We start from the raw sequence: 23,936 nt of genomic DNA, 5'->3' as shown, positions 1-23,936 counted from the left end.
GGATAGAAATGGAATGTTGGCTGAAGGAGGATGTGGGGTCAGAGGAAAGTGTTTTAAAGTTAGAAGACACTGGAATATGTTTATGTCCTAAAAGAGATGATCTGGAAGAGAAGAGACAATTGCAGAACTGATCCATTCGACAAAGCAGAAGGGTTGAGAGATCCCCAGCACAAGTGGTGGGTCGGCCTTTAACAGAACAAACGTGGTTCACACTTCATGTCAAGAAGGAAGGTAGAGGGGTGTCTGGGTGGCTCAGTGGGTTAAGCCTCTGCCTTCAGCTCAGGTCATGATCTCAGGGTCCTGGGATTGAGCCCTGTATCAGGCTCTCTGCTCAGCAGGGAGCCTGATTCCCCCTCTCGCTCTGCCTGCCTCTCTGCCTACTTGTGATCTCTCTCTGTCAAATAAATAAATAAAATCTTAAAAAAAAAAAAAGGAAGAAGGAAGGTAGAGACCCTAGTATATTTCGTGTTGAGAAGATGAACCGTCTGATTGCCTCTGTTTTCTCTATGAAGTATGAGGCTGGGTTAGCAACTATTGAGGGGTTGTGGGGGTGAGGGGATTGGTTTGAGGACAGAGCAGAAGAGAAGGTAGGAAATAGATTTTTGGAAGAGCAGGAAGGCAACCTGCTCTCCTAAAGATCTATTGCCTGAGTTTACTGAATGCCCATTTAAGCAGCAGTTGAGTTATATGGGATGGCAGGGGCCAGGTCATTCCTCCCTACCTCAGGGTCTCAAGGCAGTGACCCTTGCTCTGGAAAAGAGGTACCTTGTGGGAGGAGGAACTGAACTGTCCAAAGATGATGATGGCCTGAGTAGCCCCACAAATACCCGAGGCCCCGGTCCTCCTGCTCTGATAAAAAGGATTAGATGGGGTCATCAAAGGACAAAGAGAGTTGTGGACAAGGGGGCTGGTCATAAAGGAGGAAGAGATGTAGTAGGGGCTACTGGAGAAGGAAAGAAAATAGTTTCTACTTAAAAGCTTCCCTCCTAATATTCCTCCCTGCCTCTCCTGGCCATGGGCTACTCAACTCCCTTATCAACCTTCTCTGCTGAGTTACCTACCTCTCACTTCCAAATATTCCAGAGCTCTTGGATGGCTTTAGAGTGACATCATAGGAAGTGCTCCTGTGTGGGGTGTCCCAGGCATATGTGCACCCTGACTTAAGCCCATGTGTGGCCAGAAAAGCAGTGGTTTGAGCCAACTCCTAGGTAGGTGTTCTGACTCCTGATCCAGCATGTGATGGGGAAAGAAGGATTCTGTATTGATTCCAGATAATGGAAAAACCAGAATTATAGATTGTCAGGACTGGAAGAACCCTCAGAGGACATCAGACCAGCCCAGTGATCCTAAAGAAGAGGAAACTAAGACCCAGAGAGGAAGTAAACTTACCCAAGGTGATACAATGAGTCGTTAACACAGCTGGGTAGGAACCTAGATCTGACTCCCAGCTTAGCGATCTTTTCATGTCACCCTTCACAAGTAAGAAAACATAGCCTTTGGTCAACTGGAAAATGACCTGGACAAACTGTATTTCCTGCCGTAGGGGGAAGAGGTGGTACCAGAAACGCCATGTGAAATCCTCTACCAGGGCATGCTCTACAGCCTCCCTCAGTACATGGTAAGGAGACAGCTGGGCCAGAGCTGCCCTTCTCTACCCCAGGAACAGACAGCTGAGAACCATTTCAAGCTGACCTGTCCATTATTTGAGCTTGTTCCCTGAGCCTTTGCCCCTGAGGGAAAGCATTCTCTAACGCATTAGAATTCTGAGCTTTCCTCAAGGCTTCTCCAAGAGGAAGGAGGACCTGGCTATACTTCCAAGTCCTTTTTTGGGAAAGGTGGAGAATAAGTTGGGGGTCATGCAGGATGTATTGGGAGCCCTCCTTCTAAGTAAGTACCCTAGTCTCTCTAAGGCCATGGTCTGTCATGTCCTAGAGAGCCTCAGACTGAGTGGTGAGAATGCTGATGGTCAGGGTCAGAGGAAGGAAAGGGTTAGAGAAGGTGAGGATGTGTTTATATCTCTCACCTTATTTCTAGGTATTGCCTCTCTATTCCTGAAGAGCAGTCTTGAAGCAGGACAGCATATAGCTCCTTTCTGGTTCCTCAGTGTCACAGGCAGGTCTCTCAGGACTGGGCACCTGTTTGCCCTTCTGGAGGCTGGGGATACTTGGTTACTGAAGAATGAACATAGAAGCATTAAAACACTTCTCATAAGGCTTTTGAGATGTGGAAAAATAGCCTTGTTGAATGGGATGGACAGAGATGGATCTCTTCATTTTCTACTTCCTAGATTGCTCTACTTAAGATTCTGCTGGCTGCAGCCCCCACCTCCAAAGCTAAGACAGACTCTATCAATATCCTGGCAGATGTCCTGCCTGAGGAGATGCCGTGAGTGCTTCAACTGGGTTGGCTGCTGAATGCTAGCTGTTTTGTCTACAGCATCTCTCTTGTCCCCACCCCACCTTGTTAACACTCATAGGGATTATCTCCAAAGAGGTCTCTTCCCTTTCCACTGCAGTGCTCTCTGTTGGGTTCTTTTTTAGCTCAAAACCGAGGGTCTGCAGGGCAACATCAGTGCCAGTGACTGGTTGCATAGGTATGTGGGTGGACGTTGCCACGTGATGAGCTCTTGCCAAAGCGAGGAGAAAAAGAGCAAAGGAGCTCATAAGTGGGAACTCTGGAGGTTTCCCTAGTGCAGAAGTTCAGATCGCCCAAGTTCTGGCTTTCTTGTATATGTTGTCTCTGAGTCTTTGTAGGCCTCTCTCTCTCTAAGCCTCTCTTTGCACTGACTCCTCCTCTCCCCATTGTAGCATCACTGTTCTCCAGAGCATGAAGTTGGGCATCGATGTGAACAGACACAAGGAGATCATTGTAAAGAGTATCTCTGCCCTGCTGCTGCTCCTCCTCAAACACTTCAAACTGAACCATATCTACCAGGTGAGCAGCTAACAGCACTTCTCCGCAGGTCTCAGGTGTTCTCCAGGCCCTGTCTCCCAAAGAAGGGATATAGGGGCCTTTATGGTCCAATTGAACATCTTTCAGCCTCTCTTTGTCCTCCTCGGGGATTCTTATACCTGTTGCACAAGCTTGCGGAGGGGTATGGAGTGGGATGTGAGGAACTGTCCTAGACAGGTGCAGATGTCTGTGTCCTTTGAACATTATCCAATGGTTGTGGGTAGGAATCCTTGGCTTCTTAGGAATGTGCCCAGCCAGCTTTGAAGCAGTGCAAGACAGGATTCAAGTATTTCACCAAAAAAAAAAAAAAAATGTGGGGGAGAACTATGTAGAAAAACTTTTCTATATGTGAAGCCCTTTTTCTTTTTAAACATTTGAGATATAATCCTGAATAAGGCATAGTTTCGGCTCTTAAGGGCTTTGAAATCTTATAATATAAATAGCTAATTATGGAATGATAAGTGTATGATACAGGTAAGCTCTGGCTGGTAATCCAACCAATGATAGAGAAGAAGTGACTTCTAACTTGAATCCTAAAGAAACAGATGTTAGTAAGGATATGGGAGGTATCAGGGAAAGAAGATAGGAAGCATTTCGAGCAGAAATGTTAATCTATGGAAGGCCAGAGAAGAGAGGAAAAAATACCTTTGGAAACTGGTTAAATGTTGCTAGAGTTCTCCCTGGAGCAGGGGGAGACGGGGAGGCCTGGTGATAGAGGATAGCAGGGAGCAGATCATAATACGTATGATAGCACACAGTTACTGAGTACTTACAATGTGCCCAACACTCCGTTAAGTTCGTGTGGCATTTCATTTTACTCTCTTAATCCTACGAGGTAGGTCTTATTTTATCCCTGTTTTATAAATGAAGCAGAGCGTAAGAAAGGTTAAGAAGCTGCTTCCCCACGAAGGCATTGTTTACCATGCTGAGGAGTTTGGACTTGGTACTGTGGGCATTGCCAAGATATCAGATAACCTGAGGGCAGGGAATGGATGGTCTCTGTGGTGAGAACATGGGGAGGAGAGGAGGTACCTCATGACTGCTCAGTGTCTTTGCCCCACTTTTATCCTAAGAAGTCAGAACCAAGCTTGCTGTTAGAACAGCAGGTTCTCAGAGTGCACAGAGCCTCCTGCAGGGTCTATATGCATGTAGGTTTGCCTATATAATCAGGGTATTTTTCCACTCTAGTACATTCAGAGACATCTTTGGGTGTGTTATAGGTGTCCTGGGTTCTCGCACTTCTTCTGCCAGTGTTTGCTGAGCAACAGCAGGGCTGGGAGGAGTAGGGGTGGGAGGGAGATAGAGTTCCTAGTAGCAAGAACAGAGAACCATAGACATGTTTTTTCTGTCTGCTTCTCTTGGTGGGCAGTATGTAGATCAACAGCCAGACAGGTGGGTGGCTTGATGGTCCTTGCCAGTGTGTGTCAGTGTTGGTGAATCCCAACAAGGCTACAGACACATCTCAAATTGAAAAACATTTTCCATAACTTCATAGCGGGTATGTATTGGCTGCTCCATCTGGAGCTTTGGAAAATACCCCTGGTCGGCTGCCAGGGAGAAAATATTTGAGCAGAAGAGAGAAAGGGGCAGCACAAGCTTACTTCCCGCCTCTAACCACACACACACAGGGGCAGAAGGCAGCTTGGCTTGGTGCCAAGGCTACTTCTTGGTGATCAGGAAAAGCTACGGGATTTAAAACACCACAATTTTTTGCTTTTCAACCCGGTTTCTGTACTGTCCCAGTGTTTGGGTTCTGGATCTGGAAGAAAACTGTATCTGATGTTCCTCAGTGCATCACAGGTAAAATCCAGGATACTGCCCACTAGGTCTTCCCAGACACAGACCCCATCCAAACTCAAGAGCAAAATGGAATCCCTATTTCTGGTGTTTAGCCCATCAAAGAGATCTTGGGATTAGCCCATCAGAGAGATCTTGGACTTATTCTCAGTACAGTATCTGTTGACCTAAGGGCTCTTGTTAATCCATTCATTAAAATACTGATAATGTAAGTCCAGGGATAATATAGTGAACCAGACAGACTCATGCTGGAGCCCACATTCCAGTGGTTCGCTTGGTTACTGTGTGCCATATCCATCCTGTCTGAATGATGCCAGCAGTTGCTGGGAGTAAGCTGCACCTGTTCCTGCTCTATCAATCACTGTTGAAACACTATGAAACAGAGGTTTGGTATGGAAGACAGCTCCCAGAGGGAGTCTTCCTTTCTTGTTGAGCTTAGGAACAAATATTGCAGCAATTCCTTCTATTTATCTGGAGTGGGATTTTCTTTTTGGCTTGTTTATGTTTTGTGCTTTTGGTCAGGTGCTGGCAACATACACACACTGCAGATTGTCCCCCTCCATGCAGGATGAGCTGGCTAGATGATGCTGCTCCCTACTTCTCAGACAGGAGGATTGATAACACAAGTAGACAATAGATACTCTTAGGAATGGATATTAGAGTTGTGCTTGCCAATCCTATTTTTTGTATGTACCTTCTATTATCCCACAAATAAGCAGCCCTTTCTGCTTTGATCTTTTAATCCAGTTTGAATATGTGTCACAACATTTGGTATTTGCCAACTGCATTCCATTGATCCTGAAGTTCTTCAATCAAAATATCTTGTCGTACATCACTGCCAAAAACAGGTATGGGCTCTGGACAGGTTTATTTCTAAGTTCTGTTTAGGTATGGGTTGAGAAATATACATCATCTCTGAGCCTTTCAGTTCTCTTTTTGCCCCTAGTCCCTTCTCCTTTAGAGCTTAAATTTAATTTCCTTGAAGTGTTAGTTGATGTGGTATGTGATTTGGCCTCTTCGCAGAGCTATTTGTATTTTAATAGTTTTGAAAACTAAAAAAAATATCATAACTCAAATAAATTAAACTGCAACAATGAAATTTTAGCCCTATGGCAGAAGGATCGGAAGATTTTTTTTTTTTTTTTTTTTTGGTGAAACAACCTTCTTATCTGGCCAGCCCTGATCTTAGTTTAAATCATTAGTTGGAACAATTATACCACTTTGTAAACTGTAGTGTTATGCAGAATTTGTAACTGAAAATAAATAACACACCCTTACTTAGATCAGTTTGTAATAAAACATATATATGGTATTTTATTTAATCTCTTCAGTAATGGTTTAAGTATTACAACAAGTTTTATTCTCATTTCACCAATTAGTAAACAAATTCAGTAAGCTTAATTGACTTGCTCAAGATTAACATGCTAGTGAGACAACTTAAGTAAGCAGCAGAGGCAGGGTCAAAACACAAATTGTTTTCTGGTCACAATTGTTATGAATACAAATTGCTTTTCACTCCTCCAGTCAAGTGGGGACTTGGGGTTTACAGAGTAAATCCTTGTTCTTTAGTTTGCTACTTCCACAAGAACTATAAGCATATTAGAGTTTACCAGAGGATGAGGTCCTAAAGTAGAAGTAAGAAGGCTGATCTGAGGGTACCTGGGTGGCTCAGTTGGTTAGGGCGACTGCCTTCAGCTCAGGTCATGATCTTGTTGGGGTCCTGGGATCGAATCCAGCATCGGGCTCCCTGCTCAGCTGGGATCCTGCTTTTCCTTCTTCCACTCTCCCTTCTTGTGCTCAATCTCTCTCTCTCTATTTCTCTGTCAAATAAATAAATAAAATCTTAAAAAAAAAAAAAAAAAAGAAGGCTGATCTGATTACTTGGGGTGACTAGACAGGGCCAGGAAATGGTGCCTCACCAATCTTGTACTGCCTGAAAGTCCACCATGGAGAGGCACCCTACTTATATGTAGTTTAAAATATACAGAGGCACCTGGGTGACTCAGTAGGTTGAGTGTCTGACGCTTAATTTCAGCTCAGGTCATGAGCTGAAGGTCCTGGGATTGAGACCCACATGGGGCTCCTCACTCAGCAGGGAGACTGCTAGATATTCTTTCTCTCTCTCCCTCTCCCTCCCTATCCCCTATACTTGTTCTCTCTCTCTCTCAAATTTTTTTAAAGATTTTATTATTTTTTTTATTTGAGAGAGAGAGAGGATGAGCAGGTAAAGGAGCAGAGGAAGAGGGAGAAGCAGTTTCCCAGCTGAGCAGGGAGCCCCGTATGGGGCTTGATCTCAGGACCCTAGGATCATGACCTGAACAGAAGGCAGATGTATAACTGAATGAGCCACCCAGGTGCCCTTAAATAAATAAATCTTTTAAAAAATAAAATAAAATGAAAATAAATAAAATACACATATACACATGGAACTTTCTGAAGTCATGAGACCTGCCATTTACTAGCTATGTAATCTCAAGTAAGGACCCTGGTTGTTTTTTTTGTTTGTTTTGTTTTGTTTTTTTAAAGATTTTATTTATTTATTTGAGAGAGAGACAGTGAGAGAGAGCATGAGCGAGGAGAAGGTCAGAGGGAGAAGCAGACTCCCCATGGAGCTAGGAGCTCGATGCGGGACTCGATCCTGGGACTCCGGGATCATGACCTGAGCCGAAGGCAGTCGTCCAACCAACTGAGCCACCCATATGTCCCAGGACCCTGGTTTTTTTGAGCCACAGTATTTTCATGTTAAAATGAAAATAATTTGCTGGGTGCCTGGGTGGCTCAGTGGGTTAAAGCCTCTGCCTTCGACTCAGGTCATGATCCCAGGGTCCTGGGATCGAGCCCCACATCACATCGGGCTCTCTGCTTAGCAGGGAGCCTGCTTCCTCCTCTCACTCTGCCTGCCTCTCTGCCTACTTGTGATCTCTGTCTGTCAAATAAATAAAATCTTTAAAAAAAATTAAAATAATGCATTCCCTGACTATATCTTAGAGCTTTTATATAAGTATCAGTTAAGATAAACTTAGGAGAGCCCTGCTCCACATTTCCAGTAAGAGATCCACCCCTGCCTGGATCAATCAAGTGTGGCAGGGGCTCAGGAATTAAGTACCATCCCTCACCTTGGGTCTGGAAGGGGAGGGCAAATAATCTGATAGGTGTCCATCAGGTTCTAGTTGGAATTGGAAGAATGGTAGTGCCGGACTAATCAATAACTAAGTTTGGCCAGGATAAGAGGGTCCTCTTCTACACCACCTATAAGCTTTACTGTGGCATGATCCCTGAGAACTCACGGAGCGCCCATAGCCCCTTCTTGCACAGTTTCCTTATGGCTTTTACAATCTAGATAGATATTCCAGAAACTTGTAACTTTATTTTTTGCCCCCTTAGGCTAGAATTCAGTTCACAGAGGATGGCACAAATCTATCTTTGATTTGCTGCCCCTATTTCCTGGTTGCCAGCATCATCTTTGCCATGGGGCTTTGTGGGAAGTGGGTAGATAAGTAGATAAGCCAGCCAAGAATATTTATACTAACGGAGCAGTAAGTACAGAACTCACAACCCTCGGAGAATCCAGAAGAGTGATTAAGATGATGAGCAATGTTATAGGTAGACCCACTGCCCTCTCTTCTCCTACCTTGGTTCCCCTAGGTTATCATTATGGGTTTCTTGGACAAAGGTAAACATTTCTAGGTAAATAAATTGTTGCCTTTTGCTTGGATAGAGTTTTGACTTTCAAAATGTGGAGACAGGTCCAAGAAACCCACACTCCTCGGGGCGCCTGTGTGGCTCAGTGGGTTAAAGCCTCTGCCTTCGGCTCAGGTCATGATCCCAGGGTCCTGGGATCGAGCCCCGCAGCGGGCTCTCTGCTCGGCGGGGAGCCTGCTTCCCCTCTCTCTCTGCCTGCCTCTCTGCCTACTTGTGATCTCTGTCTGTCAAATGAATAAATAAAATCTTAAAAAACAAAAAAAAAAGATTAAAAAAAAAAAAAAGAAACCCACACTCTTTTATGGCCCTTGCTTTGCCCACATCCTTTATCTATTTCCAATTGCGCTAGTTCAAATAGATTGGTTATAAACCTTATGGAATGTCAGAATGAGAAGGAGCATTAGAGATGAGCTAAATCCTGCACTGTACCAATGAAGAAGAGAGAAAATGAAAGAAAAAATTTTAATTTTGAGTAACTATGTCCCTGTCATAATGCAGTGCATCATTTTCCCTACCTACTCATTCCTGCTTCCCTGGGCTCACCGCAGAGCCTCCAGCTCCCTTATAGTCCCCCACTGTCAGTTCTGGGGGCAGATACTGTTATCATTCCCTTTTTAAAATTTTTTTTTAGAACATACATGAGTGCAAGTGGGGGTGGGGAAGGGTGGGCAGAGGGAGAGAGAGAAAGAGAGAGAGAGAATCTTAAGCAGGTTCCATGCCCAACACAGAGCCCGATGTGGGGCTTGATCTCATGCCTCTGAGATCGTGACCTGAAGTGAGATCCAGTTGGACTGGAAGCTTAATTGACCAAGCCACCCAGATGCCCCAGTGCTGTTACCATTCTTGAGCTACTAGATTGGCCCTGCTAAGGGAAGCTGCCTTTGTCTTAAGCTTCCTTCAAGAATGGCCTCCATGAGGAGGAGAGAGGTGGCTATACCAGAGGCTCCCTTGCTGCCTTCTTTTCCATCTGCTAGATGGAGACTGGCTTGAAGGAACTCTGTGGGTTCTTCTCATGACTAGAACTGGAGTTGCCTGGCACCACAACCCTCAGTTTCAGCTGAGGTCACTAAGCAATTTGGGAAATAGATTGGGCCTGCTGGAGAGAAATAATTCCTGCCATTTCAGAATCTGCCATTTCCTGCCATTGCTATTTCCCTAAAGCCTACCCTTTCTCTGCATTTTGCAGCATTTCGGTCCTGGATTACCCTTGCTGTACCATTCAGGATTTGCCGGAGCTTACTACAGAGAGTCTGGTAAGCAGAGGGGGATTTGGTAGCTTTTGAAATTACCAGATGGCAGAAGCTGGTATTTGCTCTTCCATTTCTTCTCCAGTTCCATAATGCCCTGGTTTGGGCGTCTCAGAGCAATAAATGTATATTGGCAAGAGGACAGTGTCAGTGGGGGTTTAGAGCTGCTGACTCAGCTGAGAAAAATTTGGAAAAACTGAGCATAGCAATTTGCAGAGAAGAGAAAAGATCAGTGACAAACACTAAGGAGGAGAGGGAATTTAGAAAGATAATGGGACCGAAATTGAATGTGAACATCTGTGCTAAATGGCAGGAGAAGCTCTACTGGTCTATTCCAAACAATGATCTGTCTCCTTTCCACTATGCTATAGGCTACTCACTTTTCATTTTCATATAGATTATAAAACCCAGGAGTGTGTACTTCAGAAAATACCTTGCCTAGATCTCTTTAAACCAAAAATTGGTAATACCCACAGAAGAATGACCCAGAAATTTCTTCATCCTGGAAAAAACTTTAAGCAAATCAGAAAAGTCCCTCAAAATTACTTTAATTTCATTAAACTGACTGATCAACAGCATCCTGAAGATTAACTGCCTGCCTCATATAAATATACCTCCTTAGATACACTCAGTCCACAACCTCACTCTGTTGCACGGTACTTGGTTATCTATATCTGTTTCTCCATTTGACTGAAAACTCCCTGAAGGGAAAGATGGGATGGTATCATCTTCATTTTATACCCCCAGAGTCTAGCACTGTGTTTGGTACATGAAAGGAGCTCAAATGCTGAATGTTGGATTATAGCACTCATTGTCCCACAACCCTTTGCCTCCCAACTTTAATAATTGCAAAATGTTGCATTAGAAAAATGGACTATGCACAAATAGAATGATACCTTCTGTGGAACGGTTTTATAGAAACAGGATTCTTGGCTGGAGGTGACCTGAGAGCCATTTAGCCCAATCCTATTTCAAAGATGAGGAACCAGAAGGCCCAGTGGATGAAGTGACTTGTCATGGTCCTCTCCTCATAAGTGATAGAGAGTGAATTAGAAAAAGACCCATGTTTTAAGAAACTATGTCTAGCACCCATTTTAGCCTCAGGGCAAAGATTTCCTGTCTCACTTAGATGTGACCTCAGTGGCCAAGGAAGCTGAGAACTTCTTATGCCTGCAGAGAGAAGTAATAAGTTGTCTAATAACCCTGTTTATGCACATGATATTATTCAGTCTTTAAAATAACTGTGTAAGCTTGGTATTACTGTTTTATAGATGGAAGCTAACTGCAAAAACCTTACAGTTAGAAGTCGCAGAGCCAGGGTGGAGACTTACATCCCTGCTGTTTAGAGTTAGAATGAAGAATGCACTTTCTCACAGAAAACAGTGATAAACAGCATTAAAATGCTACTATAAGTAGGGTATTTCAAAACGTAAAGTCAGGTTTTATGGCTGAAATCTATTTCTTGATACAATATGTTCTCTTTTCTCAATCCCATATGTAGGAAATTGATGGGAACTATAACTTCAAATCTCTTCTGATTTACCTTTTGGGATATGAGCATAAAATTATTGAAATAATTGTTCTGCCTCTGAAAAGATTTTATTGTTATCCATGCGCAGGTTAAAAGCACGTATCTATTCTAAAGAAACCAATTGGTGTTAGGTATTCCTCTTCTTTCTGTAAAGCAACAGTGGCACCTGGTGGTTTCAATTGGTAACCACAGATTTTTGTTGTTGGCTTAAATTTATGGTGTTAAGTATTTCCCCTGAGCCTAATGATGGGCTTAAGTAACTAGCAAGTTTATCTGTTTATCTAAACTGATGGCTTCTACACTCAGAAAAGACTAATGTTTATATGAGTAAAATGCATCTCTTTTCCAGGCGTGTTGAATTAATTATAAACAGAAAATGTATTGATTTTTTTATAAATGTAGAGGATTTTCTTTAAATAATATTCCAAATTTTTTTCCTGGTTATAAAATCAGTATATACTAATGCAGAAAATTAGATAAATACAGAAAAATATGGGGAAGAAAACAAAAATACCTTAATTATACTACCTACACGTAACCACTGTTAATATTTTCCTATAGTCATTTATATGTATACTATAGTATCCTATAGTACACTATATGTACTTATTAATTCATATATACACACATACACTATTTAAGAAAATAAGGACTTTGTATATGTTTCAATCCACCTAATAATTTAAATATTCACAATACAACTTTGAACATATTTAAGAACATAATTTTTAATAGCTGCCCATAATATTCCACCCAATTTTTTCATATAATTTTTTAATTTTTTATTAACATATAATGTTTTATTAGCCTCAGGGGTACAGGTCTGTGAATCACCAGGTTTACACACTTCACAGCACTCACCATAGCACATACCTTCCCCAATGTCCATAACCCTACCACCCCACTCCTTAATTTTTTGAAAATGATTGCTTTCTACTACTGTTGGGCATTTATTTCAATATTCCCTGTATAACTCCAAATTCTAAATTCTTCCCATTTTGTCAAAATACTTAGCTCTACAACAGGCCATCCTTACCAATGTACTACCCACCTGGTATAGGAAGGCTTACAATTTCTGTATCTCCAAATGTCTATATTCAAATTCAACCCACTAAAGTAGGAAAACATTAAATTCCAGACATAAGAGGTTAGTGACTGTATGGTCATGTGGAAGATAGGTATCTCTTTGGAAGGAGATTGCTAGAAAAGGCAGTGGAAAAATAAACTGAGAGTTGCTGGGGGGTGAGGAGGTGGCTGGGTTATGGACTTTGGGGAGGGTATGGGCTATGATAAGTGCTGTGAAATGTGTAAGCGTGATGATTCTCAGACCTGTACCCCTGGGGCAAATAATACATTATATGTTAATAAAAAGAATTTTTTTAAAAAAGGAAAGGCAGTGGATATGGCTTCAGCAAGTATTGTAGAATGCTCAGTATTTAGATGGTTGTTTAGGGCAGTGGAATTAAAAAGTAAGGTGTGCAAGATGATGCTTTGGAGGATGGAATATTTTTATCTTTTGTATGTATAAATATCATTTTGTCTTTCTATATGTGTGTATTAGAACATACATAATATCATTACAATAGTGCATTTCTATCTTAGAAGTAAACATGTATATTTAGGAGTACAACAAAAATTATTTACTGAGAGATATGTGCAATAAAAAAAAAATCTTAAAACCACTGCTTTCAGAGGGCACCTGGGTGGGCTCAATGGGTTAAAGCCTCTGGCTTCAGCTCAGGTCATGATCCCAGGGTTGTGAGATCAAGCCCTACATCGGGCTCTCTGCTCAGCAGGGAGTCTGCTCCCCTTCCTCGCTCTCTACCTGCCTCTCTGCCTACTTGTGATCTTTGTCAAATAAATAATTTTTTAAAAAAATCTTAAAAAACAAAACAAAACACCACTGCTTTCAGAGTATGTTGAAATGAGGGTAAGATTGTAGATCTGCTTTCTTTGTGGGCCTGTTGGTCCTAAAGAGAAATCATACAGGTTACATCCCATCCTCCTTTCCTCTCCTATCTTACAGAGATGTGGACCAAAAAAAATAATGTGGAGAGTTCTGTGTAAATCTATTGTCACTGCTGCAAAGCCAACCCAGAGTTCAAAATACTTGTTTTTTCCTACAGAATATGATTTAGTAACAGTAGCTTCACATACAAAGAAGGGCATATATTTTGAACAATGTAAATGCTCAAATAGGCCTATGAATTAAGAATGGAGGAAAGAGAAAAAGTAGTATTTATGGAATCACTGAGTATCAGAGCTATAAGTTTCTTTGTATCTTGCTAAATCCCATCCTTTACCGATGAGGAAATGGGTAGAGTGGTAAAGTGTTGTCCAAAACCTAATAGTTAGGTAGAGCCAAAACAGTGAGTCAGAATTTGCATGACCTAGCCATTTGCAAAGAAACATTTGGCATTTCCTTTTAGATATATGCAAGTGAAATTATTAATTCTTGAATAAAGCCTTCCAACATTTAAAAGTCATCACTATTTACAACCAATATTGCCTTTAGCATTATTGTTTCTCTGTTCTAGATATAATGTGAGTACATCATAAGGTATTTGTTTTCTATGAGGTATATTTATATAGAGGAAGGACCATGGAAAAATGTTTTTTAATATTTTATCAACTTACCTATTAAGTCACCATTTCTGTAACGGGTAATAGAGAGATTAGAATCTCTGGAATTCTTTTTCTTTCTTTTTTATTTTTTAAGATTTATTTATTTATTTGAGAGAGAGCATGCATGTGCACACACCAGCACACACAAGTGAGAAGAAGAGCAGAGAGGACCAGAGAATCTCAAGCAGGCTCCATGCCAAGCACAGAGCCTTATTTGGGGCTTCATCTCACAACTGAGGTCACTACCTGAGCAGAAACCAAGAGTCTGGAGGCTCAACTGACTGCCGCACCCAAACACCCCTCTGGAATGATTTTTCAAACTCATTTGCCCAGATCCCTCTCCAGGGCACAAATAGTTTGCTAAAGCTCCCCAGATGATTTTTAGATTTTCTCTTCTCCTTCCTCCTTTTTCACTCATACCACTTAAGAATTATGGCTCTCTTTTATGATATTTGGGGTTTTTTTAAAAAGTTTTAGTTTAATTTAATTTAACGTAATTTATTTAACAGAGAGAGACACAGTGAGAGAGGGAACACAAGCAGGGGGAGTGGGAGAGGGAGAAGAAAGCCTCCTGCTGGGCTGGGATCATGACCTGAGCTGAAGGCAGACCCTTAATGACTGAGCCACCCAGGCACCCCAGATATCTGGGTTCTTAATCTAGCAGTAACTTAATTGTCAGAAATCCATACGATAAGGGAATTATTCTATAATGATTTGGGAAAAGAAAGTCTAAGTTAAAAATATGAATTCATTTTCAGTTGTGTGAACCATAATAATGGAATGAATCAAAAGAATAATTTTCTAAGAAGTGGTTATTATTGGAGTTTTCAGTCAGTAAGTGTTAAAACCTAGCAAATGGGGGCGCCTGGGTGACTCAGTGGGTTGGGCCTCTGCCTTCGGCTCGGGTCACGATCCCAGGGTCCTGGGATCGAGCCCCGCATCGGGCTCTCTGCTCGGCAGGGAGCCTGCTTCCTCCCTCTCTCTCTGCCTGCCTCTCTGCCTACTTGTGATCTCTGTCTATCAAATAAATAAATAAAATCTTACTTAAAACAAAACAAAACAAAAAAAACCTAGCAAATGTTTTTTCAAATAGGTTCAGATAAATGCAGGGCTGACATGGCATGGAAAACCTGAAGCCTAAAGCAAAGAAATAGACTAGTTTTAAGTATAGAAAAGGCAGACTGAACTACAGTTCTAAGTTATCTTGAGCAACTTTCCTGTAGGGTATAGGAGTTCCACCTATAAAAGGAAGAGGTTGGGCCATCAGATGACCATAAGCTTTTCCAAAATTCCCATGGATTCATTATTTAACAACCAAGCTAATATTAGTAATTCTGATTTTCAATGAAGAGCTGGTTTTCAATATGAGAATAATAATCACTAGGAACTTTAATAAGCTGAGAAGGTTTGAGATGTATTAGATTTAACACTTAGCAGCACTTCTTTATTTTTTTTTTAAGTTTTTATTTATTTATTTAAGTACTGTCTACCTCCAACATGGGGCTGGAATTCACAACCCTAAGATCAAGATTCACATGCTCTTCCAACTGAGCCAGCCATGCACCCCTAGAAGCACTTCTTTAAAGTCTCAATCTGATTATAGGCTGACCAAACTCAGTCACACTCTCCCCTTTAATACAGGAAACCTCACTATTTTTGTGTTGTTTCTGGAAACTGTTATCTTCTACTTGCTTGAAATAAAGACAGAGTGTATTATAATTCAGTGAATTACTGGAGATAGAGGTTCAGGCCCTGGTTGGGGCACTTATGTGACCTTAAGCAAGCCCTCCCTTTCCCTGAGCCTCAAGTTTTGCTTCTGTGGATGACAGAATTGGACGAGACTTATTAGCCAAGTCTAAAAGCTAAGTCTCCTCTAGTGCTCAGATTCTAACCAATCTGATTTCCTCAGTACAAAGGAAGAAACACTCTGTTCTTTCAGCAGTCGTATGAGTTAATTATCCATCTAACTAGAGTAAGCCTCTGTTTTTATTTGGCTTGGCTCACGCAGCTGGGCTAAGATGGATCTTTAGAACAGAACCCTCATAGTACTTTAGAGACTATGAAGGGTAGGTTGTGATTCCTGAATTGAATTTTTAGACACAAGGTGTGTGTAAACAATTTTTTTAAGTTTTTAATTTTAATTCCAGTATAGTTATCATGCCGTGTTATATTCGTTTCAGGTATACAATGTGGTGATTCAGCAATTCTATAACATTACTCAGTACTAATCATATGTGTACTCTTTAATCCCCATTACCTATTTCCCCCATTCCCCCCACCCACCTACCCTCTGGTAATCATCAGTTTGTTCTCTATAGTTAAGAGTCTCTTGGTTTGTCTTTCTCTCTCTCTTTTTTTTTCCTTTACCCATTTGTTTTGTTTCTTAAATTCCACATATGAGTGAAATCATATGCTATTTATCTTTTTCTGACTTATTTCACTTACTATTATACTCTAACTTCATCCATGTTGTTACAAATGGCAAGATTTCATCCCATTTGGGGCTCCTGGGTGGCTCAGTGGGTTAAGCCTCTGCCTTCGGCTCAGGTCATGATCTCAGGGTTCTGGGATCGAGCCCCGCATTGGGCTCCCTGCTCAGTGGGGAGCCTGCTTCCCACCCACCGCCAGCTACTTGTGATCTCTTTCTGTCAAATAAATAAATAAAATCTTTTTTTAAAAAAAGATCTCATTCCTTTTCATGACTGAAAAATATTTCATTGTATTTATATGCCACACTTTCTTTATCCATTCATCTATCAGTGCACACTTGGGCTACTTCCATATCTTGGCTGTTGTAAATAAAGTTGCAATAAACATAGGGGAGCATGTATTCCTTTGAATTAGGGTTTTTGTGTTTTTGTGGGGGTAAATGCCAAGTAGTGCAATTCCTGGATAATAGGGTAGTTCTATTTTTAACTTTTTGAGGAACCAGTTTGCATTTCCACCAACAGTGCAAGAGAGTTCCTTATTCTCCATGTCCTCACCAAAATTTGTTGTTTCCTGTGTTTTTTATTTTAGCCATTCTGATTGGTGTGAGGTAATACCTCATTGTAGTTTTGATTTTCATTTCCCTGGTGATGAGTGACATTGAACATTTTTTCATGTGTCTATTGGGCATCTGGATGTCTTCTTTGGAGAAATGTCTGTTCATGTCTTCTGCCCATTTTTAAATGGGATTATTTGTTTTGGGGGTGTTGTATCAGTTCTTTATATATTTTAGATACTAACCCTTTGTGGGATATGTCATTTGCAAATATCTTCTCCCATTCCATAGGTTGCCTTTTAGTTGTGATTGTTTCCATTGCTGTGCAGAAGCTTTTTATTTTGATGTAGTCCCAATAGTTTATTTTTGCTTTTATTTCTCTTGCCTCAGGAGATATATCTAGAAAAATAGACGTTGCTATGGCCTGATGTCAGAGAAATTACTGCCTGTTCTCTCTTCTAGGATTTTTATGGTTTCAGGTCTTAGATGGAGGTCATTTTCCATTTTGAGTTTTTCTGTATTGGTGAAAGAAAGTGGTCCAGTTGCATTCTTTTGCATGTAGCTCTCCAGTTTTCCCAATACCATTTGTTGCAGAGACTATCTTTTTCCCAATGTATATTCTTTCCTCCTTTGTCAAAGATTAATTGACCATATAATTGTGGATTTCTTTCTGGGTTTTCTATTCTGTTCTATTGATCTATATGTCTATTTTGTACCAGAGCCATACTATTTTGCTTACTACAGCTTTGTAATATAACTTGAATCCTGGAATTGTGATAACCTCCAGTTTTGTCTTTCTTTGTCAAAATTTCCTTACTATTCAGGGTCTTTTGTCATTTCATACAAATTTTATTATTATTTGTTCTAGTTCTCTGAAAAATGTTGGTTTTTTGATAGGGATTGCATTAAATCTGTAGATTGCTTTGGGTAGTATAGACATTTAATAATATTCTTTCAATCCATGAATATGGAATGCCTTTCCATTTCTTTGTGTCCTCTTTAATTTCTTCCATCAGTGTTTTATACTCTTCAGAGTCTTTCGTCTCTTTGGTTAAGTTTATTCATAGTTTTTTGTTTTGGGGGGTACAGTTGTAAATGGGATTGTTTTGTGAATAAATGTTTGTGTATGCAAGTGGAACATGGGCAAATGTTTTCTTCTTTCAATTTTTGCTGGTAGAAAGTGAGTGAGTGAAGGTCTTGATTTGGCTAGTGTAAAATATCAGAAACAAGGGAATACGGCCAAATGCTGCTGCTCACAAAATATAGCCCCCCCTCAGAAGTTTACATTTTACTCAATATGATAAGTCCTGCCTCCCCAAAACAGAGAAAGCAGGCCATTTGCCCTAAATGAACATAAGCAAATAAACAAAAAAACCCTCAAGTCTGGCAGACCTAGAAAGGCACTCCATGGAGCTAAAGGTCTGCTGGAAAATGATTATCTGTTGTGTTTGAAGAAGGCAGAAGGCTTGAGCAGGACTCCATGTGGAGCTTGTTGCATGGACAAGTCTGGGATCTGCTATCTGCTATCCTGAGATAGCCATGGAGTAGCATGTGTTCTGTCAGTGCCCACTTCAGGCAACATCTGGTGACGCAGGAATTGGGGGTAGTTTTAGTTGGTGGGGAACCATTATCAGAAAAAAAAGAGAGCAAGACCCTGGGCAGATGAGACTATCTTTAGGAGGGAACTAGGGTATCTTTCCTGGGACTCTTGAGACAGCTTTGAGGAAAAAGCAGCCACGATCAGCTTACTTTCACTTAAAACTTCACTTTTTAATCAAACGGAGAAAGTTGAGATAAATCACAGTATTATTAAATGATCAGAGGTGAAAGGATCTTAAAGATGATCTAATTTGACCTCTTAAAAGAAACAGGGAAATGACTTATCTACCATCATACATCCAGGGTCAAAGCCATAATCCAGGTATCCTAGTGTCTATTCCAGTGCTGCTTCCACAAGAAACCATACCCCTACTCCCATTTGTTTGTTTGTTTGTTTTAAGGTGAGCTCATACAACCAACATGCAGCTTGAACTCAGACCCTGAGATCAAAAGTCATGCTCTACCAGCTGAGCCAGCCAGGTACCCCTCCCATATTTTTTGAGGTGCTAAGGAATGCAAGACTGTTTATGCTGCTATCATATTAGAAATCAGGATAAAGGAAGCTCACAGTGGAGATATACATGGCCTCCCCTATATGTTCTCTATTTCCCCTGCTTCTTAAACACACACACACACACACACACACACACACATTTAAGAGTCCATTCCTCTGTTAGCCACACAAGATGGAACATCTGTAGAACCTCTCTGTTTTGGACAAGCCAACTAGCTGATGCACTAGAGTGGAAACTCCCATGGAATTTTCTCTTAGAAGGAAACAAATGGTTCTCCAGGGACTAGTTCTAAACACAATATTGAACATTTAACAGGAAGTAGAACATTTTTTCTAAATAATATTTCTAAAAAGTTTCCCTGAAACTTTTTGGCTCTTACTCTTATTTATTTCTTAGTAGAGCCTAATACTCTCAAAAATCCTGCATGTTCCTTCTACATTAGATGTATGTCTATCTTGCTTACTTTGGATTAATTTGGGAAAAGAGGGGGTAATTTTCCATTCTTTAGACAACAGCTCATTTCTATACCTTGTCTCCTACTCTTACATCCTCCTATCAAATTGTAGGCATTAGGAATTTCTAAGATGTTAGTTTGGTCACCATGCATGCTCATTGATTCATATAGCTTCTGACATCAGTATATTTACAGGCCCCCAAATCCAGAAGGGCTCTTATTTTTGTCCCTGAAAAATGTCTCTGTGAGTAGATACCTGTTTCTTTTTTTTTTTTTTTTTTAGATACCTGTTTCTAATCTGACATCCATCTGTTATCTCTGGTTGGGCGCTCACAAGCTATCAATAAACATTTAAGAGAAACACCTGGTTAGAATTTACCATCTGCCATTTTTGCTTCCATGCTGGAGAATTAAGCAATTTACTGCAATAGGGTTTGATAAAGGAAGGCGTAGGATGATTTTAAAAATTCAAACATAATGAATATCAGATCCATCTAACATAGTTTGAAATCTACCAGAATGGGGCACCTGACTGGCTGGCTCAATCAGTACAGCGTGTGACTGGATCTCAGGATCATAAGTTCAAGCCCCACACTGGGTTTAGAGCCTACTTAAAAAAGGAAGAAAGGAAGAAAAGGAAAGAAGGGAAGGGAAAGAAGGAAGGAATCTACCAGAATAACTCCTAGCAGTTACAAACACAGCTTATGTAAGAGCAGAGTATATAGCGGAAAAGTTCTATCATTTCTTTTCTGATTCTAAAGCAGGAAGTTACACAAGAAACTTGAGTGGCATTCTTATGTTCATGTATCCTCTTTCTATTCAGTACTTGCTCTAGGTTAGCCTTCCAGGCTTGGCAGCTGTCTGTTTTCAGATGAAGTATATTGCATGCTTTGAGACCTTAGTGTATGAAGAGCAGAATGGTGAGGAGGTAGCATTTCATAAGGAAGGCCTCACCTATACTTACCAGTAGTGACTTCCAGGCTTCTGTGGGAATGAAAGCCTTATAGGTGTTGAGGTAATGGTGGGCGTGCTTTATTACAGGAAGCTGGAGACAACAATCAATTCTGTTGGAGGAACCTCTTTTCCTGTATCAACCTTCTGAGGCTGCTCAACAAACTGACCAAATGGAAGCATTCCAGAACCATGGTGAGTGGGGCTTCAGATCATAGAAGTGTCCATCTGACTGCATTTTTTTTAATCTTAAATATTTATGGACTTCCTGCTTTGTGAGCTCTATAGGAAGACACTGAATGCTACATAAGGTGAACACCTAATTCTGGACATTTATTCCATGTGAGATATTTATTCACCAGTCCATTTCTTTACAAGGAGCTGAATATGGGCCCTCCTCCAGGGCAGCTCTGGTTGGAAAGTTAGCATTGTTATATGGATTTATATTGGATTATAAGCACATATCCCAGATGATACAAGGCTAAGATTATTCATTGCAGCATGAATCATGAAAGACTGGAAACAATCTAAAGCCCATGAATACAGGACCAACTGGTATATCCTTATAATAGAATATTATCCAACCATTAAAAAGAATGAGGCAGGAAAAAAAAGGAGTGAGGCAATTCTATTGATATGGAATAATTTTCAAGATATATTGTTAAATAAAAAGCAAGGTATGGAACAATGTGACAGGATATGTAGTTGGCTGTGGTTTTTGTTAATAAAAATAATATGTGTACATAGAATTATGTATCCAGAAGATACAAAAGAAACTGGTAAGAGTAGAAATGGGATGTGTAGCTGACAAAATTATTTTGCTCTTTATATCACATACTTTGAATATTAGGAACTTTGAATTGTGACATATAAATGGAGTGGTTCCTCTATGTTCTTGAAGACTAAATATAAATAGAACCTAGGCCATGGATTCCCAAAAGCTCCCCCAGGGTACTGAGACCAGTCAAGTTTGGCTTAATTGTTTGTGAGTTGGAAGTTCCAAGACACTTTAGATCCTTACCTGCCTTTCTTCACTCCTGCCCCTCTTTAAACGGGTAGATGCTGGTGGTATTCAAATCAGCTCCAATCTTAAAGCGGGCCCTCAAGGTCAAACAGGCCATGCTGCAACTTTATGTTCTGAAGCTGCTAAAAATACAGACCAAGTACCTGGGGCGCCAGTGGAGGAAAAGTAACATGAAAACCATGTCAGCCATCTATCAGAAAGTACGCCACCGCATGAATGATGACTGGGCTTATGGGAATGGTGAGTATTCTCAGAGCTCTTGACCTCCGGGAGTTTCCCAGGGTTTAAACAAAATTAAATAAGTGGCTCCTGGATGGCTCAGTGGGTTAAGCGTCTGCCTTCAGCTCCAGTCATGATCTCAGGATCCTGGGATCAAGCCCCCCCCACCCCTGTCAGGCTCTATGCTCACTGGGGAGTCTGCTTCTCCCTCTCCCTTTGCCCTTCCCTCCCCACCTCTCATGCTCTCTCTCACTCTCATGCTATCTATCTCTCAGGTAAAAAAATAAAATCTTTAAAAAGGAAACTAAATAAAGAGTTATCTCTACTCTTTGGTATATGAATTGTTACATAGTTTGGATAAGAAAGTTGTAATTATAGTCAGGTGCTGATATAACAAACATTAGGGTTACTGCCCCCAAATTCTAGCATGTGCCCAGATCCTATATTAACTATAAAAATCCATTTTAGGGGGACCTGGGTGGCTCAGTTGTTTAAGCATCCAACTCTTGGTTTTGGGTCAGGTCATGATCTTACGGTCATGGGATCAAGCCCCATGTGGGGCTCCAGGCTCAGCAGAGAATCTGCTTGAGATTCTCTCCCTCTGCCCCTCCCGCCACTTGCGCATACATGCTTTCATAGAACCCTGGGATCATGACCTGAGCTGAAGGCAGATGCTTAGCCGACTGAGCCACTCAGGCACTTCAAAAATAAAATCTTTAAAAAAAAAAAAAAGAGTAAACCATTGCGTATGGGACATGAGAGATCTGGGAAAAATATATCTCTAGCCCTGAAATAAGTGTCTGAGTGGGGTAAATAAGGTAAAGATTTTACCTTATAATTTTAACATATGCTGACACATACATTTATCATATGCTGGGAGAGGTCACAGGGAAGCAATCAGTAAATCCTTCAGTAATTGGTCCATTCTGATTCTCCTTGTTGTACCTCTTCCTGCCTCTTTCCATTCCTTGAGAGCTGGTGATTCCATTCAAATGGGTAACTCCCATGCCCTAGGAAAGCTCAGTAAAGGGAATTGAGTTGCCTTTTTGGAAAATATAATACATATATCTAGTAAGAAAGTGAAATAATGAAAAGAAAGTACAGGTTAAAAAAAATGTCCACCCTCTCAGGGACCTTATTTCCTTCTCAGTGGTAATCACTGTTAGCGATGTTTCTAGACTACATCTGGTTGTTAAATAAAAAGCAAGGTATGGAACAATGTGACAGGTAATCACTGTTAGCGATGTTTCTAAACTACCCTTCCAAAGATAGTCTCTGCATATACATGTGTATTTTTTAAACTGAAGTGACAGCATATTATACACTTAGTACCTTGTAAGTATATACACTTAGTACTTAGTAATTCTGAGTTTAATTTGTTCTTCCCCATAGACCATATACTCTGTGGTAGGAGGAGCAGAATCCTGAGTTGTATAATTGTTCTTCTTCTTTCCCCAACACAGACATCGATGCCAGGCCATGGGACTTCCAAGCAGAAGAATGCACCTTGAGGGCCAACATTGAGGCTTTTAACAGCCGCCGGTATGACAAACCCCAGGACTCTGAATTTTCACCTGTGGATAATTGCTTGCAGAGTGTGCTGGGGCAGAGGTTGGATCTGCCTGAGGATTTCCACTATTCATATGAGCTCTGGCTGGAGAGAGAGGTGTTTTCACAGCCCATCTGTTGGGAGGAGCTGCTCCAGAGTCACTGAGCTCTTAGGAAAAAAACATCTGATAGATGGGGTTTGGCTCCAATAAATGGTGCTCTGCCTACCCTGCCCATTCGGCCTTTGTTTCCAGCTCTGAGAGTGCTTGTTCAGGGGAAAGCTGAATGGCCCGGGCCATTCTGGGGCTTTGGGCCTGGAGATAGTACAAGGCTAGGATCCTGAGTCACAACAGATTGGTCAACTTGCATTGGGGTCAGTTGGGTGCCAAGTTGGCCTTGAACATCTGCTGGATTAGTCCTGGATAGGCTCTTTTGTGGGACCGCTCCCTGCTTTAGTCTTGCCCAGAACCAAAACCAGGCCAGCCTTTGCTGGCCCCAGGAGTGAGAATAAGTTTATTATGGCATTTGACCCATGACATTCATCATAGGTATTGGGAGAGGCAAGTCATAAAATAGGGAGAACATTTCCTTCTTGCTTATCCTGGATTCCTAGGACCCATAAGAAGTTTGGCAAAACCAGCTTTGAAATTAAGTGTGTATTTTAAACTAAAAATTTTGACACCTCTCTCTAAAATTATTAGCTCAAAGATGATTTTAGAGTACCTGCACCTTCTTTGTAAAGGATGATGATTTACTGTTACCTAAATACTGCATGTTATAGTAAGGTAT

General features: G+C 41.0%; 1 protein-coding gene across 1 annotated transcript in view; it reads left to right on the top strand.

The window, feature by feature from the left end:
- Positions 1-23,383, top strand: part of STRIP2 (striatin interacting protein 2) — a 44,990-nt gene extending 21,607 nt beyond the window's left edge. The window contains exons 14-21 of the mRNA XM_032869428.1: positions 1,544-1,618; positions 2,288-2,385; positions 2,808-2,934; positions 5,497-5,597; positions 9,638-9,704; positions 20,447-20,551; positions 21,416-21,620; positions 23,063-23,383. Coding sequence (XP_032725319.1) covers positions 1,544-1,618; positions 2,288-2,385; positions 2,808-2,934; positions 5,497-5,597; positions 9,638-9,704; positions 20,447-20,551; positions 21,416-21,620; positions 23,063-23,313 — 1,029 coding nt within the window. The 3' untranslated portion in view covers positions 23,314-23,383. The remainder of the gene's footprint in view (positions 1-1,543; positions 1,619-2,287; positions 2,386-2,807; positions 2,935-5,496; positions 5,598-9,637; positions 9,705-20,446; positions 20,552-21,415; positions 21,621-23,062) is intronic.
- The last annotated feature ends 553 nt before the right edge of the window (positions 23,384-23,936 follow it).

The sequence above is a fragment of the Lontra canadensis genome, unplaced genomic scaffold, assembly GCF_010015895.1.
Source record: "Lontra canadensis isolate GAN:19392208 unplaced genomic scaffold, GSC_riverotter_1.0 scaffold2, whole genome shotgun sequence".
NCBI classification, from domain to species: domain Eukaryota; kingdom Metazoa; phylum Chordata; class Mammalia; order Carnivora; family Mustelidae; genus Lontra; species Lontra canadensis.
This window is presented reverse-complemented; position numbering and strand designations above follow the sequence as displayed.